Raw genomic sequence first — 18,592 nt, forward strand, 5'->3', positions numbered from 1 at the left:
TCCAAAATCACTGGAATTCTTGCTCAAAGGGAATACTGTCTGGGATTTCTGTCTTAAAAGATAGGTAAATGTTTAATATAATATAATATAATATAATATAATATAATATAATATAATATAATATAATATAATATAATATAATATAATATAATATAATATAATATAATATAATATGCATTCGTTAACATTTTGTATATTAAATAAATGAAATGAGATCCTTTGCTGAACTGTAGCCGTTTGTAGTTCTAGCGGTGACCTTTAAAGACTACAATTCCCAGGCTGGGGGAGGAACCTCACGTCTAGCGCACGAGCTCTGTAGACCAACAGTAGCAGCTGGCTGAGCCGAAGAGGCTACTTTGTTAACAGCGAAGCCACCGGAGAGAAAACGGCTCAGTGGTTTCTCTCGGAAAAGTGTGAACAGTTTGGGGGAAACGGGGAACCCGAAGGCCTGTCGGTGGGATTTAACGGTGGCACCTACTCTGTTTTGTGTTATTAACTTTGTTTTTTCGCCGACAAAAAGAGGTCTTACTCAAAGTTGAGCCGTAGCGGAGTTCTGTCGTTCAGGATGTCGGACTGAGACAAAGGGGTCTGGGGGGCATTCCCGACGGAGCGGTGAGTGAAACAGGCGATAACTACCAAGACTAAAAAAAGAAAGAAAAAGTTTTCTTTGTTGCTGATTGCCGGAAAAATAATCTGAGTTTGTGATGAGCTCAGTATTTCTGAGCCTGGTGGGCACAGTTAACTTAAAGCCCGTCTGTTTGGCCGCAGTCTCGTGGTGTAGAATCGCCTTCAGTCATAACTGAAATGTAGGACTGGTTGGTGATTTGCCTTCGCGATGAACAACCACGTTAAAAAATGAGATTTTATGGAAGGCTGCTTTGATGAGACTGACCTACAGCATGGTCGAAGGGGGCATTTAACCGAGCCATTAGGTTTCCGAACACAGAAAATGGCCTATGCGGGGAAATAGACCTGTGCAGCGAGATAAAGGTGTTTAAAAACTTTATCAAAAACGCATTCCTCGAAAGGGTATTTATTTATTTATTTTTTACTGTCAACGAGAACAAAACAGCTAGCTTACTAATCCTACATTTTAAATTAAAGAGAACAGTTGTAGAAAGACTTAAATTCAGCTTTGCTTTCTTTCCTCTCATGTGGTAAAAATAGTCTCAACTTTCAGTGTGGTGGCTATACTGGCTTGGCCTTGCTTCTTTCTTCAAGTACCTGAACTTTGTCTGATTTTGCTTTCAGCAGGTAAAACTAGGAAAGATGGAGAGGGAGCTGGAATGGTGGAAGGATCAGTTAGCTGCAGATATCCATCAGTCCCTCCGCATTAAGGTGAGTTTGTCTGAACTAAGCTCTGTTTTAACAGGAAGTTTTATTTTGCCGACCTTCTTCTGACTGCTTGCGCTTAGGATAACTTAAATTCACCTTTAAAAACAGTAACCCCCCACCTCTCCTCACAGCACTAGGCTTTTGCAGCTGACATTTTCAAACAGTGAGGCCAAAATCAACAGTGTCTGTGAATTAAAAAAAAAAAAAAAAAAAAAAAACTTGCTACACACTGCAGTGCAGTGCTTATCTTTATCACCAGCTCAGAGGAAATCTAGAAAAACGCCAGCAAACATTGACAGTTTTACTTCTGCCTAATCAAATCCGTGAATTAAAGTGATTAACAGTGAGTCAACAAACACTGATGTTAAACTCTCAACTGCAGCTTTGCCAAAATTTGTTACTCAAATGGATTATAAGTGTTTAGTTTTAGTTTTTTAATTGCACCCTTTGCCTTGTTCTAAAGACCAAGTGATTACTATTGATTTTCAGAAGAAAATGTTAAAAGTAATTTTTCTTTTTTTGAGCAGTTGTGGCACGCATTTGAATCAGACCCTGAGCTGTATTGATATTCCACGACAAGATGTAATGTTGCGAGGAAAATATAATTACCCGGTCCTGCTGTCTATTTAAACATAGTCTAAATTAGATTACATGGAGGATTTAAGGCTCATTAATTGAGAACATCTTAATTAACCTCAGAGCGTGATCATATTTCTTCCCCATGTGTCACTTTAATGGAGACATCTGTCACTTTGCTGGCATTTTCATCTTCATAGTGATGGAGCTCAGGTTTAGAAGATCAGGTATCTTAAATGTGCCACAAATCGCAAGAATGTGTGTAGAATGAGGAGTGTAGCGTATCGGGTGGTTGTGAGCTGCATGTAATGAGTCACACGCTTACATAGCATTTGAATCAGTTTACGCATGCTGGACAGTGTCTGACTCAGAGTGAGCTGTCAATTACACTGAAAGTCTTTATGCAGAGCTGGAAACAAAACAACACGCCCACTCTTTTCTCATCTGTGACAATGAGAGACATGCTGTCCGTCTCAAGTGTTTCTAGTCAAATCTAAAGCAACTGTTTTCACCACAGTATGATATGCAGCACTAAATGATCTAAAGTTACAATACAGGAATACCTGGTGGATGCTGTGCAAACCTGCCTGTGTTGTACTGCAGTGAGTTAGACAGTTTCAAAGCAGGTTTTTCTCAGTTTCTAAATTATTTTGATCAGGTGACTGATTTGTAGACAGTTGTAGTGTTTTTTTTTTTGTTGTTTTTTTTTATACATTTTTTTTCTTGCCATGGACTTGAATCTTTTACCCAAATTCACAGGAGTCTTGGTCATCTACACAAGATCGCAGATACCACTAGATGTCTTCATGTAGAAACGCACTACAGTTGTTTCAAAGAAAATTGGGAATTTCTTTACAATCATTCCTTTACCTAGGCCATATTGGGAATAAAAGATATATAGGAAAGCCAATAGATCATAGAAAATCACATTGGGTTTTAAGTAGTAAAAGTAGATAAGAATCAAGTTAAGTAATAATAGTACAATAAAGAGGATTAAACCAGATAATGCAAATTGAAGCATGGGTACACTGTTATCCCCCGATTACATGTAATAAATGACCATAAGACTTTCATTTGAATTTGAACAGACCTCAAGATTTCAGATTTTGTTCTCAAGACTAAACTGTTTTTATGCTGAAATGACTGTTTAACTTATGGATCATTAACCATGCCAGATGAAAAAAGAATGCTGCTTTTAGATGACTTGAAAGCTGACATTTCTCTAAACAGAACAACTCATTTAAAATCTAGAGTAAATCTTTTTTTCCCCCCCAAAAATAAAATAATTGTCAGTTGCTTGGTTGTTTTATGTCTTCAGAAATAGTAAATTTCCATAAACCTGTAATGGAAAAGATTGGTGAGTCAGTGTCAGAACCGTGCGTAAAAAGGCCCTCACGCGGTCTTCACATTTCCTGCATGGCGCCTTTACCCCCACAGTCTCATCCAGCCTTAATGATGTGTGCTGCAGCGATAATGCCCTGATGTGGGAGATAGCGGTGGTGTGTAGCATGTGGCAAATTATCAGACATGCAAATCAGTAGGCAGCTGTGGAATCCTTAATTATGGTGCGGATCCCCCACAAAGGCTCCTCTGCACTCCTCGCAGACCCCCCCAGAGCCCTCCCTTCTTTTCACATCCACCCCCATTCTCCTGCTGCCCTTGTACCCCGAGACAGACAGATGGAGCAGAGTTTGGGGAGGACTGGCTGATATGATAGGTCATGGCACCGGGGGTTGGTGTTGCTATGTTGATTTGGTAGGGGGTACTGCTTATTTTTGAATTCCACTGAAGTGCCAGTCTGAAGACTTTTTTTTTAAAGTTTTGCATTCACAGCAAATAATTTTTGTGCAGCGTGTCGGCTATAATAGTACACATTTCCATCAGTGCATTTCAGAGAAACGGTTGATACTAGTATTGGCTGATCTGCCAGGTTTTTTAGCTGCTGCCCTCCAATTTGTGATTTATTTTAATGGAAGAATGATAAACAAGAATGGAAGGCAGTGGTTTGTGGATATATAATAACTGATTACTAGTCAGATTGGACGATTTGATCCAACCTAAGCTATGGGATATTCTTGAACAGCAGTCCCGACATAATGTGGATATTTTTCCTTTATTTTAAGGACTCCTTGCTGGCGCTAAAGAGATTAATCTGCCAATCCTTGATCTCTTATCAAATCCCAAAGCCCTTGTTTTTATGCATCCAAAAAAACATAAAAACATATTTGAGTATTAGTATCATGAATTCAGGGGGAATAGCTGTTCTGTGTACATGCAGTTCCAAATGTCTCCTATTTCTTACTCCGAGGCAGGTTTTGAAACTAGAAACTTGGTCTCTCTCCAGTTTTCTGTAGCTGATTGGGAAGATACTCAATGCTGATTCAATGCAAATGCCCCCAAGTGTCTTCATTCCACTTTGAAACACATGCAGCTAATTGAACATGAATAGGAGATGGGCTAGGGGTGAAACCTAATCCTATCTACCACTCAACCTCCACTGGAGGCCCTCCCCTTCCCTCCCCATACCACATACACAACTCATCACACACAAACCCTCACCCCTTTGTTCAGAGACCCCTGCAATGACCCAGATTAGCTCCAGTTTTCTGCTCCAATGGTGAATTAAATGAAACGGATCCAGGGTTGAATCATAATCAAGAGTTTTTGGTATAAAAATAATTTCCTTTCTTAATATGAGTATCATACCCACCACTCTCCTGACAGTAGTGAATCTAGTCAGCATGGCTCACCATTATTATGCATATTCTTTTCGACCCGCATGCTTTTTCATCACTGCTTCCTGCCCACCCTGTTCCTCTTACACCCCGTCATTAACATCCCTGTTATCTTTTCTCTCTTCAGGAGCTGAAGTTGCCGGCCTACCGGGCCCATTCTCCCCAGATTGGCATGCGACGGTACTTTGCAGACTTGTTGGCCATCCTGAGTAATCGCTACCAGCTATGTCCTACAGCACGTCACTTGGCAGTCTACCTGCTGGACTTGTTCATGGACCACTATGACGTGGCTGTCAGGCAGCTCTACATCATTGCTCTGTCCTGTCTGCTGCTAGCTAGTAAGTTCAGAATCAGCTTTTTATTTTCTCAAAACTTGCCCCATGCTTTTTCTATATTCCAGGCATTTAAAAAATATTTTCCTTGATAAAATCCTTACATGTAATCTCAAAATAATCCCATCATGCTTTTAAATGGATTAGAGGTCATTTCACACCTCTTGATAGCTGAACGTGTTATCACACAGGTAATAAATGGGCTGCTGTTCGTGTTGGAGAACAAGGTTTCTCTATCTTTCACAAGTTAGCCCCACTCTTCAAGTTGATTGGAATTAGTTTATTTATGAAGCCATGGCTGTTTGGATCTGTGTTTTTTGATACTCTGTGTTTTAGAGCAGTAAATGTAAAAAAAAAACAACGCTTGGTCGTGGTGCTTTTTCGCTTGTGTCTTCTAACATAAAAAGGACCATATGAACATATTAAGAAGCATGATGGTGATTTTCTTTCTTAAAACTCTTTTTTTTTTGTAGATGAAAGTTTTAGTTGATGTTCTAAATGGTTTTCTTAAGCTTTAATCTGATAGGAACCTTTACTCAGGTTAAGGTTTATGTTTTCATCTTAAAAAGTGTTATATGTCATCTTGTAACTACACAATGGTTGCACTGTGAGTCTGTTGTGCTAAAAGAAATGCTTTGACTGTGGTTTGTGCACAGATGGCACAAGGTGAAACACTTCCTGCAACTAAGCTATTTTGAGTTACACTCTAGAGATGCTTTTTCCCCTTCCAGCTCCACCTTCTAACTGAACCGTATTGACAGTTTACTGTTCAATGTGTTGGTTTAAGATAAAACCAGGTTTCCAATGTGACAGCATGATGGTTCCATTGTTTTTGAGAAACCGTTGGGATTATGATCATGCCTGCAGAACTTTATCTCTGTCTTTGATGCTAGTTGTAATATGATCTGAGTGGCTACTTCAGTTTGAGCCTGAGATGAACTAGTGTTGCACTTTCTGAGGTTAAAATGTCCTCTAATTAAAGCTGCAAAACATTTTGTTTAAAAAAACAAAACTCATTTAATTGATTGCAAATTCCAGCTTACCCAACATCCCAATACAAATCTAATTTACTACCATTAGTTGTTCACTCTCTAATGGCAATTTTCTGCTGTGATCAGCAGAGAAAATATGGAGATATTGTGTGCTTTCTTATTGTCAGCAAACACTTACAAAGACCAAATCCAGCTGTGATTTGAGCCTGCTAATAGAGGGATGTTTTCCATCACAGAATTCCTTTGTTCTTCCAAACTTATTAAAAATGCATCAGTGTGCACAGATGTGAATGCTTTGGTTGTAGTTGCATCGATTTTCAAGTTGTCTTTGTTTCTGCAAAAGTGAGTGAAGTAGTGGTTTAGTTTGATTAGTAACAATTTGCTTTTCTGCTCTGAAGTCAAAAAATGTTTCTTTTTGTTTTGTGTAAAGCAGGTGTGTTAATCAACATCCCCCCCTCCCCCCTAGTGCAGATTCAGGGTGTAGGTTGTGTGGTAGTTATTAGTGTCTGTATGCCTGTCTGGTGATTAACAGACTGTGAGGATTTCTGTACGTTAATGTAGCCCTTGGCATCATGGGTAATTAGACTAATGATGCTGTCAGAGTAAGACTCTGGAACGGGGCCCGTTCACTTGGGAGGGCTCAGTTTGTGTGTGTGTGTGTGTGTGTGTCTGTGTGTGTGTGTGTGTGTGTGTGTGTGTGTGTGTGTGTGTGTGTGTGTGTCTGTGTGTATGGAGTCGCATACATGCCGCTTTTGCAATCAGAAGTCTCTGTGGTGTGATAAATTTGAATATAAGACTTGAAAGAGTTTTTTTTTTTTTTTTTTTTTTTAAATCAATCTCCTGAGAATCCAAGAATAGCTTTGTGAGTTTGTTAATTTAGTGATATAATTATTATCAACTCAACCTGGAAAGAGGTTATCCTTCTAATCACTAATAATTAATCAATTTAAAAAAAAATCTTTTGATTGTGGCTTTCAGATACTAAGGCTTTCTCTTGCTCTCCTCTCTGTTCTCACTCCTCCAGGACTTGAGGGAGTCTCTGTCATGATTGATGAGGGCTTGAAAGTGCATTTCAATCAAAGTTGTCTCGGGTTTTCATCTGTGCCTTGGAATCTGGCCTAGTTATTGAACAACCTCCCCAGGTCTCACTGACTGGCTTTGACAGGCACATACATTGTCTTTCTTTAAACTCTCCTGGCTTTCAAACTCTGTTAATTAATCAGTACCTCTTTCATACTTCTCAGCAGTCACTGCCTAATCCTGTTTCTCCATTATATCTGTGTTTTTTGTGGGAACTTGTGAGTGCTTGTGTTTGCGCAAGGATGAGCTCCTCTTCATTTGTGGTAGTAAGGTTATGGTCAGTTTTTTATAAACAGAGTAAGTGGAAATGAGGTTTATTGACTGCTGATTTTTATTTTGAGAAGAAAGCCAATATATTCCCTCAGAATTAAGTATCTGTTGTGTTGAAGTCCTGCAGTGATACATCAGTCTTGTTGACATTTTTTTTCTGATCAGGACAGGTGAACTCTCCTGAGTGAATCTCAGTTACAAGCTCTCGCTGAAGGTGGTTTTCATATATTTTGTTCCATGAGCCCTACAACTCTTATTGCCTGTTCTTATTGTCCTTATCTTCAACGTTATGCTGCTCTGTTGTTTGTTAATTGCCCCTTGGGGATAAATAAAGTCTTCTGATTCTGATTCTACAAGAAAAGAGCATCCTGTGAAATGGCACAACTAAAGAGACTACAGCGTGCACTTACATAGGCGTCGGAGCCCGGGGGTGGGGAGGAACTGTGTGCCGAGGGGCACCTGCCATATGCTCTCCGAGTCAGGCCTCAAACAAAAGCCAGTCAATGCAAGCAGGCCAGCCAGCCAGCCAGCCAGCCAGCCAGACCCTTCCCATAGAGGGGGAGGGGAGCACACTCCAAGGGGTGGAGGTTGTTGTGTGTGCAGGCTGTTGTGTGTGTGCAGGCGTGTGTTTGTGTGTGTGTATGGTAGAGATTTGCCGTAAGCTAATGTCACTAAAAGAGGACATGGTTGCTGTGGCAACCTTGTGATAAACCCACCGAGTCCTTTCTTGTGGTCACCTCATTAAAATCCACATTCATGTCTGATCCATTTCAGAGTTTGCCATTAAAAGGCTGCCACTACTACCACCAACACACAGACATAAAACTGGCTTGTTCTGGTAATGTCCCTTTACCTTCTGCTGCTGCTGGCTCTGTTTCCTCCTCGTTCTCTCACCTTGTCAGGGTCGGGCAGAGAGAGCCAGTCCTGGGACAGGATAGCCAGTAAAAAGCACTCCCACATCCCTGAGGGGGTTGGGAAATGAGTGGAGCGGTACTTCAAAGGCAGGTTGACTGCTGATGTTAAACAGGGTAGAAAGGGAGGGAGAGGTGGTAGCCTGCAAAATGGGACATGTTAGAACTGAACCACTCGGTGGGGTACCCTAAAATGTTGATTAATAGGGGACCCACTTCCCTCTCTGTCCAAATATGTGATTCTGATTGAACGGTTCCACAAGTTTTCTTGAAAATGTTATTAAAAATATCCATAAACAGATGTGGCAGTTCATCTTTTTGTTTGAGATCTTTTTTTATAATTATAACCCCCAACTGCAGGCAAATGTCAATATTTAGTCGAATTTTGTGTTTTGTTGTGCAATGCCTGAAACTCCCCACGAACTACCTGTGTCACCACACATACTGCATGGCATTTCACACAGTCAGTCTCTGAATCCCCCCCACACAATCTCTCTCACACACACACACACACACACACACACACACACACACACACACACACACACACACACACACACACACACACACGCACGCGCGCGCAGGACTGAGTCTTCTCAGTTTCTCCCCGCTCACCCAACCATTCAGCATCAGGGGTCAGGGGTCGGCCCAGGCCTACATTGTAAGAGCTGGCAGAACCTGGGGTGTCAACACAGAGGTTCTGTGATGGAGCTGTGACCAATTTTTCCCTGCCAATGAAAGATGAACCGACAAATACATTGTGTTTAAAGAACAGGGGAAATTCCTTCATGGCTGTCAAGTTGAAGGGAGAAAGCAGGGTGAGCTTTATTTATGAGAGATTATCAGCATTAATTGATAGCAGTAAGAAATCCTGGTTGGGAAGTCATTCACATGTACCACAGGGCTGTTGGTCGATTTATCTGAAGCTTTGTTGTGTATAAAGTCTTTTTTTTTTGTCATTCAGGGCTTCTGGTTTAATGTGTCCTTTTTCAAATATATATTTAGATTTTCACCAAGAAATCTGGAAAGATGCTTTAATAGTTTTAGATGTGGTGGAGAACTACCAGGTGAAGAAAGTTTGAAGGCTGATCAAAAACTGGTAGAGTTGCACATTGTCAGCAAAATGGAGTGAAACAGAAAATGAGTCCTGTGTATGTGAGAGTACAACTATCAGGTTTTCTAACAGCCCCTATCACTCTAAACTGCTTTCCATCTCCACCCCCAACTCCCATTTTTCAAATGACACACCTGGGAGGAAGCCTTGCATCCTGGTCTTACCTCTTCCTAACCTTAACCTGTGACACACATCATTAAGTCTGAATATTTTTAACAACTTGCTCCACATTTTCTCATCATTATTATCACCAGTGTGTTCTGTGAGAAATAATAGGTATCTTGTAGTTGCTCTGTATGGAGAAGTACATGGTTTAGATGAAAAAGAAAGCTTTTAAATAAAACCCTTGGAGTGTCACTCTATACTCCTTACTGACTTGAGATACAATCATGTAGCCGTCTGCATTCCAGGTGAGCTGAACTCACAGGAGAGGAATGCATCATCTCTTTCATACTGGCAACAGTGAAACGGCACACTGTTATCCCAATAAAATAGCAGTGAGTAGATATGATACAATTTACAAAGCCAAACACTGTGATTAGTACTTGTATGATTGTATGTATCATTAGTACTGGTTTGTGTACACTTGTGGATTTAACAGTGTAGTGCTATATACGGTTTTGCACATTTGATTTTGTTTTTAATTTTTTAAAACAGACGGAAATGACTCTATAATGCTATTTAGCTCTGGATATTTATTATTTAACAACAATTTTATATAACAACAGTTTAGGTAAGTAATCAACGATTTAAATAGTATTTTAAGAAAAATGTCTCAAATTAGTCTAAAGTAATTTTCTTACGGTAGTTCATCTTGTCCATTGGCTCCTGGAAAGCAGTGTTAGATTTTAGGTGCCGTTGTAGGAGGAACAAAAACTATGATCCTAGAAATCTTAGAAATGGTATTCTGATGTCACAGAGTTTCTGCTGGAAACATGAAGTTTGTTTAATGTCCGATCCACCACCGCTCCACCTGTTAATCTCAAAAATAGTTCCTGGCCGCACTGTATGTGTGAAAATGACTTAAGCCTTCTGTTAGAGGAAATTATATACGTTTTCATTTTTGATTGCTGTTTGGATAAAAATGTGAAATTTGGGAACAACATCTTTCAATTTTGAGGAACCCATTGGCTATTTTTCAATATTTAACTTAATTAAAGCTAGTTAATCAGAAAAAGCTATGAATAGATGGCTGGATAATGTATAGTTACATTTTTAGTGCTCTTTTAGATAACATTTCCAAATGGTAACTGGTCTGATTTATTGTACTTCAGAATTAATAGAACCAGGAGCTACTTGTACTCTTAGTTGTAGGCTTTCTGATTTCATCTTTCTGTCATGGTGCAGGCTTTCTGTCATTCAGAACAAGATTCCTCAGACCCACCCATGTCTGTGATGGAGCGAGAGCTATGTTACACTGTATTTGCCACACATGAAAAAGACTTGCTGCTGCAAGTGTGTGTCAAATCTAGTGAAGTATAATTAAACTTTTTTGTTCAAGAGGAGGACTCTGTCATCGCCACTAAGCACAGTATCACAGTATGTGTTTAGCTTAGACAGTCGAACCCTTCCTCACACAGCCTCTTGAAACATGCTCTCGTGTACTGGGAATGGCAGCAATGCATCATACAAGAATGTCTTAATCTTATTGCAAATCAGAAACCGAGTTGGTGAGAGACACTCTTATTATGTATATGTTATGGCTGTTAAGGGTTATTCTCTAGTGAGCTGAGGCACGCAGAGAAGCATGAAATGTGCTAATCTTGATCATGCCTATCTGTTACTGTGATTGCATGTAGTTCAGACTTGTTTAATATGAAGTGTAAATGACGAGGATGGCCTTTCAGACACTAAGTTGCTATATTCAGATGCTGTCAGACTGCAGGAGAGGAGTGGGTGGGTGAATAAAGTGAATTTATTCACCATCCTGTGTTTTTTTTTTTTTTGATGATGTGTTCACTTATTGAAATGACACACTGTAATCTCCATGATATTAACTTAAACCTGTTTCTGGTTTAAACTCTTGTTATGGTTTGGCAGGTTTGACTGAAGATTATTTTTGGACACTCATTGTTGTAAACCAAAGGAATAAGCACAGAACACAATAAGGAGCTTGACTTGTGTGTCTTAGGATCAAAGAGACTGGGGTTATGTGGGGATAGGGGGGCAGTGATGCCTTTTTATGGCAGTGTCTGTGTGGACATAGCAGTCTAGGAGCAGACGGGGACCTGATCCAAAGGATATGAGGGTGAGAGAATGGGACAAGTGTGGACTGAGCCATGGACTGAATCTGAGTGGTTGTAAAACAGCGCTGTTTCTTTGTGCTTCCTGTTCTGCCTGATAGACACGATTACTGCTTCTCTACTAATTACTGTCTCACCCCCACATCCCTGCATGTTGGCCTGCCAGTCCCATTCCCTCTCTCTTCCTTCCCCTGCTTAATGGTGGTTTGCAGCATAGGTGATAAAATTTATACTTGTAGGAAGACACTCAAGACGCTCTACTAGACGTGGGCTCAAATATGAAAATGAGGTCTGTTGAAGACAATGACAGTATCAGGTAATTGTTGCTGTTTGCTTATAACTGTAGCTGGGAAAGGTTAGTAAAGCTCCTGTTTTCAGTGTTTCATTGGCCTTGTCTTAGATTAGAAGATTTACTCCTGCAGAGAGTTTTCGTTGAGTTTTCTGGATTAATGCATATTTTCGCCAAGCTGAAGTGTAACATTTTAATCCTACCAGCGTGATATAATGGGGTAACATTTTGTCTCCAGGCAGGAAAAATATGTATTTTTGATTATTGAAATGTCTGCAAATAAATTTTTATTCTCAATGTTATATTATGTAAATTCTATCCTTATAAAGAAAGCAAGAGAGAGCAAATCGGACATTTAGACATAAATATGCTTTAATAAACGTGGCAAGTCTGGTGGTCCTCAAAATTAAAAAATTAATTCATTAATCAGATTAATATTGGCTTATTGTTAAGCTATTGGGTTAACTGTATTTTTTTGCAAATGATCCCTGGCAACACGATCACATGCAGTCCTGTTGCCAGGGCCAAAGAAATATTAAATCTAGTTTAGAAACCTTTTCTCTGTTTCTTTGTCTGTAATACAGTACTGATTTATTTATGTGTTTATGTATGTATTTATTTATTGAATGCTTCTCTTAGGTGCTTCTCAATTAGACTAAACTGTATTAACTTGATCTGTTCCTATTTATCAGGTCTAAGCAGTATGAAAACATTTGTTGCAGAGTATTATGTTGTAATCATTGACAATATTTTTGGTGTAATTTATCTGCTAGGATCCACTTTTGTATGTCCACAGGAGGACTTATACTTGTTTAAAAACTGCTTATAGCTACATTATGTTTCATCCCGTAACCCATTTGTTTAAATTTAAAGTGTCTTATTGCACAGCTAAATGTCCAAGGCTTCTTCCCAATAATTAGAAGCAGTATTAAAAAAAATTGAGCTCTGATTTTGAGAGCCAGCAACTTCCATTGAAAGTTAGTAGTAAAAGCTGCATGCAGTTTGTTGCAGGCTTTAAAGGGAGTCTGTATCAGTGTAACCCGACCCCTCCTCGCCCTCATTCTTAATGTTTGAGAAGAGGCCTGTTGGACCCTTGGATTAAAGGCATAAACACCCCACTTCATTGGTCACATGGACCCCAGAGGCCTCAGGGCTGTTGCTATGGAAAGCAGGAAGTCTTAGGACAGGGAGGGGGGCTCACCAAAAATGACGATTCTCTAATGTCTGCGAGTGAGACAAAGGGACAAAAGTACTGAGGATTGAGCTGACCGTGTTTTTCATAGAAAGTCCTTTTATGGTCCACTGTAAGCCTCCCTGGGCTTATTAGTATAATCACTTTGCTCTATGGCCAGATGTTCGGGAGTAGCTAACTTAATTGCAAATTCTTAGTAGGTAATAAACTGCTTTAGAGCTAACCGTAAACCTGCTGCACATGATGGTAATCTTGTTAAAAAGAGGGAAAACAATTAATAAACATTCTTTAAACACCCTTTAACAGATGCAACTCATTCTGGTTCACATTTTCCATTCTTACTTACTTTTCTTCAGTACATGAGATGATGTTAGTTATGAATTGCATTTTTTGTCACCACAAGAGGTGCAGCTAATGATCGTTTAAATGAGTTGGTTCATATTTTATAAATCCATTAAAGCCTACAAAATTTTTTATATATTTTTAAAGATGTTAAAGACTTTTTTGTTCAAAATCTTTACCCATAACACAAAAACCATAGCTAAAAGTCTTCTGCATTAGTGTAATGCTTTATATTTTTGAGAACTTACAAGCTAAGTGCAATACAGAGGTTGCCTCCTTGAATACATATGTAAACTGTTACATAAGTTAAATAAATATTGGATGTTTCTATTTTTTTTTTGTCTTTATGGCTCTAAAGTCTGAAGGTGTAACTAAAGTTTTATAGCCACCCTCGCTACATCTTTGTTTCTTTGCAGGCAAATTTGAGGAGAAGGAGGACCGGGTCCCCAAACTGGAGCAGCTGAACTCTCTGGGGTTCATGTGCAGCCTAAACATAGTTCTCAACAAGAAGGATCTGATCAAAATGGAGCTCCTGCTGCTCGAGACCTTTGGCTGGAATCTGTGTATGCCCACACCCGCCCACTTTATTGACTACTACCTCCATGCCTCAGTGCAGGAGGGCGACCTCTACAATGGCTGGCCACTGTCCTCCCTCTCCAAGACCAAGGCTTTCATGGAGAAATACACACACTACTTCCTGGAGGTTTCATTGCAGGGTGAGTTTAAAAGACGGTAGTGAACTGTACTTTACTTAATGTGTCACACAGGTGTTGAACATAGAGTGATGATCTTTTTTCTCTTTTACAGACCATGCCTTTCTGAGTTTCAGGCCATCCCAGGTTGCTGCTGCGTGTGTGGCAGCATCTCGTATTTGCCTTCAGATTTCTCCAAGTTGGACAACTGCTTTGCATTTACTAACAGGGTACACATGGGACCACCTCACCCAGTGCATTGAGCTGATGTTGCTGTAAGGGACGCACAAACCCACACATTTCTTGATTTATTTCATTTTTGCAGTAGGTGTGATAACAACTGAAATATGTGCCTTTCCCTTTTAGTGCTCATGACAACGATGTGAAGGAGGCCAATAAAGCCAAATCCACACCTCCTCACCGGCCCTCCTCTCTGCAGTCCCAGCCGCAGACCTCTCACCTCTCTCCAGTGTCAGCCATCCAGAGACCAGCCTCCTCCACCTCCTCCACACCACAGCTGCTCTTTCAGCCAGATAGCTTTCCGCACATTTCTCAGCATTCCCCATCCCTGTCCCAGCTGCAGGCACTAGCTGAGTCCCAGGCTTTGGGGTCTGTGGTAAACATGTCTCAGGACTTTCTTCAGAGTCACAGGATGGGTCTTCTAGCTGGGGCTGCCTCCATCACTCCTGCGGGGGTGTTCCCCTCCTACCCAAGCCTAACCTCAGGTCTCCAACCGGGGACTCGTGGGCTGCCGCTCCAGGGCCCCATTTCTGTGCAGATGGCCCTTGCTGGAGAGCCGCGACATTGTCTGAGCATGGCTTACAGTGGGAGCTACCTAGGGGCTCATCACACGTTCACAGCCGGCTGCTTTGACAGGTGACGCCAGGAGACGGAGAGGGAACGCAAACCCCCACGGGAGTCCGCTGATAGAGACCTCCAAATCCCCAAACACCCACTTACAGACCTCCTCTCTCTCTCCGTCGCCACCGCAACAGCTTCAGCTTGCCCAGCTCCCTCGTCCCTCTCACAGAGACGCCTCAGACGCAAACAGAGGTCCAAAAGCAAGAAAGATCCAGTGGAAGTCATCACACTGACATGACAAATGCTCCTCTGCCTCATGAAATACTGAGGCGCTGTGAAATTCTTATCCCTATATTCCGAGCTGACTTTATAAATCTGTGTTATTTTGAGACTGTCATCACTGTGAATGAGATGAAAGCAGCCGTGTGATCCAACACCCACCTCATTCAGTGCCTGTTCTCAGTTGTGATAGCTGAGCCAATTTTAGAAGTGCACAGAAGACAAAGTATGTGATAAGCATATCTTGCTGCTTGACGTTTTATTTTTTGTTTTTTTTTAATTACTAATCCCAAAAATTGAACATGTTATAGAGAAAATTTGGCTGATATTGTTTTTTGTTTTTTAAGCCACCATTTCAGAGAGATGAAAGAAATGGAGGCTTGTTGCTGACGTGGCAGAGCACAAAGAGACTGTATGTCAGTGAAAATTTTACTTGTGTCTCCTGCACGTCATTGAACATTGATCTAATGAGCTGAAGGGCTTCTCTGAGAATTCCTCACAACATAAGACCTCAGAGGGGACGAAGAAGTCATTGTTCTGTGCGCAGCAGGTGAAGTCCGCAGCTCGATCAGGCGTGCGCTATTTTTATCCCCGCCTCCCTCGTCATCTTTTTTCTCTCTCACCTCCAAAGTCGAGCCTTGTGGCTGAGCCCTCACGCATGCAGGTGAACGTGTGGCTCTGTTAAAGCTGCAGGCTTTGTCATGCTAAAGTTTTAATTTCTCCAGCACCACTCAAAGAATTAAAAGACAAACTGATGTGACTGGACCAGCATGGTGAAGGAGACACAACGCTGGTGTGTGTTGTACATATGAATTGCTGCTGCCTTCTGAACTGTTGGTTCTGTGTCTGTGTTAATGACTGAAATGTTTACATGAACCACTAAGTATCAGGGACTTTAACAAGATTATACTTGAATATGATGCCATTGAAACATGTCATAGCTTTTATTTATGACTTTTTTTTTTTAAATATTCATTTTTGATATTATGTAGTTTTTTGCCAGCTTAGAAATCCACCGTTGGTCAGTTAGTTTTTTTTTTTTTGTTTTTTTTTTTTGTAACTGTTCATAGAAACAGGCTCAGGTTTTAAGGCTGAAGCTAGCAGCCTTTCCTTCATTATTCTGTGCTTATGCTTTAAAGTGGATGCTAATTCAGCATCTGCGGGGGCTGTTATACTCTCCTTATTCATCACTGGACCATACTGTGTACAACTCAGTAACTGAATGCATGAAATAGTCTGCTACATAGCTCAATAAGCCCGCGGTCGCTTGTTTGACACACCAGTATCTACAGCCTGTTGTTTCTAATTGTTCCACATTTCTTCCGTCTTCCCAGTGCCGGCTGGTATCATAGTGATACTGTAACTTTGCCGACTCCAATTTTCGGGATCTTTTTTTTTTTTTACTATATTTTGACTGAATTAGGGCTGCAAATCATCAATTTGGGTTTTAGGTTGAGTAACTGTGTGATATTTCTGAAATCGCTTAAAAACATTAATGATATTAATTGTATTCATACTTTTTTTTTAAACTCTACTTAAATATAGAAAATCTGCAGTTATATATCGCAAAGAAAAGCAGGCTGGAGTCAGGAAACATTTAAAGTACACATCAGTGAATCTGTTCATTGTTCCAGCTCTTGACTGAACTGATAGTGTCTTCTCAGCTTTGTAGAAAACTGATGTCTTTCTGGAAGAAGTGTAAACTCAGATATGCTACTTGGAATTTCTTGAACCTTGAATTGCCTATCGTTTAAATGTCCCGACTTTTCACTTCATTCTGGTGTTAGTTGTGCACGTTGGGCAGCCTCCTCATGTCCGTGCCTTGTCCTGAGCAGTTGTCAGGCTCACAGACATGTACAGATATTTGTTAGACAACACTACATGAAGCTTCCTGAAACAGCATTACCCAGATTAATATAATCCTGCATCCACCAAAAGGACTTGTTGATGTGTTTCAGTGATATAAACCATGATACTATGCCTTTATGTTTTCTAACTCTGTGTACAGTTTTGTTGTATTTTATGCATTCCATTTGTCTTCATTATATTTTAGTTCAGTCTTTTTCTGATTCTTTCATTGAATGCTGTTGGTGTGAATTAGTTTTTTGTTTTGTTTTTTTAGCTAATTTTTATCTTTCTCATAATTCAAGAGCAACTTCTCATTGAGGTGTCAAAGGTGCAATACGTTGTTTTTGTTTGTTTGTTTAAAGTGACCACAGCCATCACTGTCTCATGTTTACCACTGGTTCATCTTTTATAACTTATATAAGTTTTAAAAATTTTTTTTATAATTGTGACTTGACTTGCTGTAAGTTGGATCTCCCCTAGAGGGGGGCGGCGGGTTCTGAACACAATGAATATGTTGCATATTGCAGCATCAGGCTTGGAAGTGATAGATCTTACCGAATGCATTCGTCTTTTAGCCAGTTTAATCATGCTTTTTTTGCTTTTCTTTTTTTCCATAAGAAATGCTGATGCCAGTCACACCAAACAACCCTCGTCTAATGTGATAGTAAAAATGACACCACAAACATCCAACTTGTATTTTTATATTCTTTTTGTAGCCTTGGTTTATGTGACACTGAATGATAAAATGATCTGTTTTTATCATAAAGTGCCATGAAAAAAATAAACACAAAAGACTGAAGTGAGTGTGTGAAAGGTGTGTTTCTTCTCAAGTGCCTGCAGCTTTTCGGGTGCACACGGTTCCCACTGTTACTTTGTCTTAGAGAGAAGACAATGTAACAACTCCTGCAGGTTTTACACACAGCCCTCCAGTTGTGACCACATACTGTCACTGCAGCTCACCATTCATTAAACCTGCCCTGCGTTAAGCTAAAGCCAGTGGAGCAGTTTAAATACATTTATTTAAGTGCTGTTACTTGTGTTCTAATCATTTCTTCTGCTTTAAAATAATAAAAATACTTGGCAGCTGTGTTTAGATCTTTTTGAGGCTAAATGCAGAACTAAAAGTACCAGACGGTAATTCTTGTCTGATTATGCATGAATGCAGACTAGCATGTGCATACTCTTCCAGCACTTTGCAGTTAAGTTCAAATCTATAGCAAATAATTTAATCAGTCAGTCCCACACTGTAACCACTGGTGGGGTAGTAAAGGAGCATCACTAATCAGCGTGCTGATGAACAAGTTAAGCCTCTCTTCTACTCCTGCCGTCCACCTCCGCAGCTCCATCAGTGCTTTCTATGCTGTGTGGCATTTTGACATATAGAAACCTATTCAGTGATGGGGCTCTCTCTGACAAACAAGACATTATCCTGTTGTATAATACTTGCAAACCGACCACCCTCCTCATGTCGCACACACAATAGTGAACTCTTAGAGACCGCTGAGCCTTAGCTTTGTTCCCTGCAGCACAGTGGCATATTTATCTTACTGTGGAACTGAGA

At 40.3% G+C, this 18,592-nt stretch overlaps 1 protein-coding gene across 2 annotated transcripts; it reads left to right on the forward strand.

The window, feature by feature from the left end:
- The first annotated feature begins 336 nt into the window (after nt 1-336).
- Nucleotides 337-17,830, forward strand: ccnjl (cyclin J-like). Of its 2 annotated transcripts, none has more exons than XM_026191518.1 (6): nt 337-612; nt 1,252-1,338; nt 4,774-4,984; nt 13,828-14,127; nt 14,219-14,378; nt 14,470-17,830. In XM_026191518.1, the coding sequence occupies exons 2-6, from the start codon at nt 1,270-1,272 to the stop codon at nt 14,981-14,983; spliced, it is 1,254 nt and encodes a 417-aa protein (XP_026047303.1). In that variant the 5' UTR covers nt 337-612; nt 1,252-1,269; the 3' UTR covers nt 14,984-17,830. The 2 variants fall into 2 exon arrangements, with proteins under 2 accessions (XP_026047303.1, XP_026047312.1); XM_026191527.1 differs by having other exon boundaries at nt 1,255-1,338.
- The last annotated feature ends 762 nt before the right edge of the window (nt 17,831-18,592 follow it).

Source organism: Astatotilapia calliptera, chromosome 2 (genome assembly GCF_900246225.1).
Source record: "Astatotilapia calliptera chromosome 2, fAstCal1.2, whole genome shotgun sequence".
Classification (NCBI taxonomy): Eukaryota; Metazoa; Chordata; class Actinopteri; order Cichliformes; family Cichlidae; genus Astatotilapia; species Astatotilapia calliptera.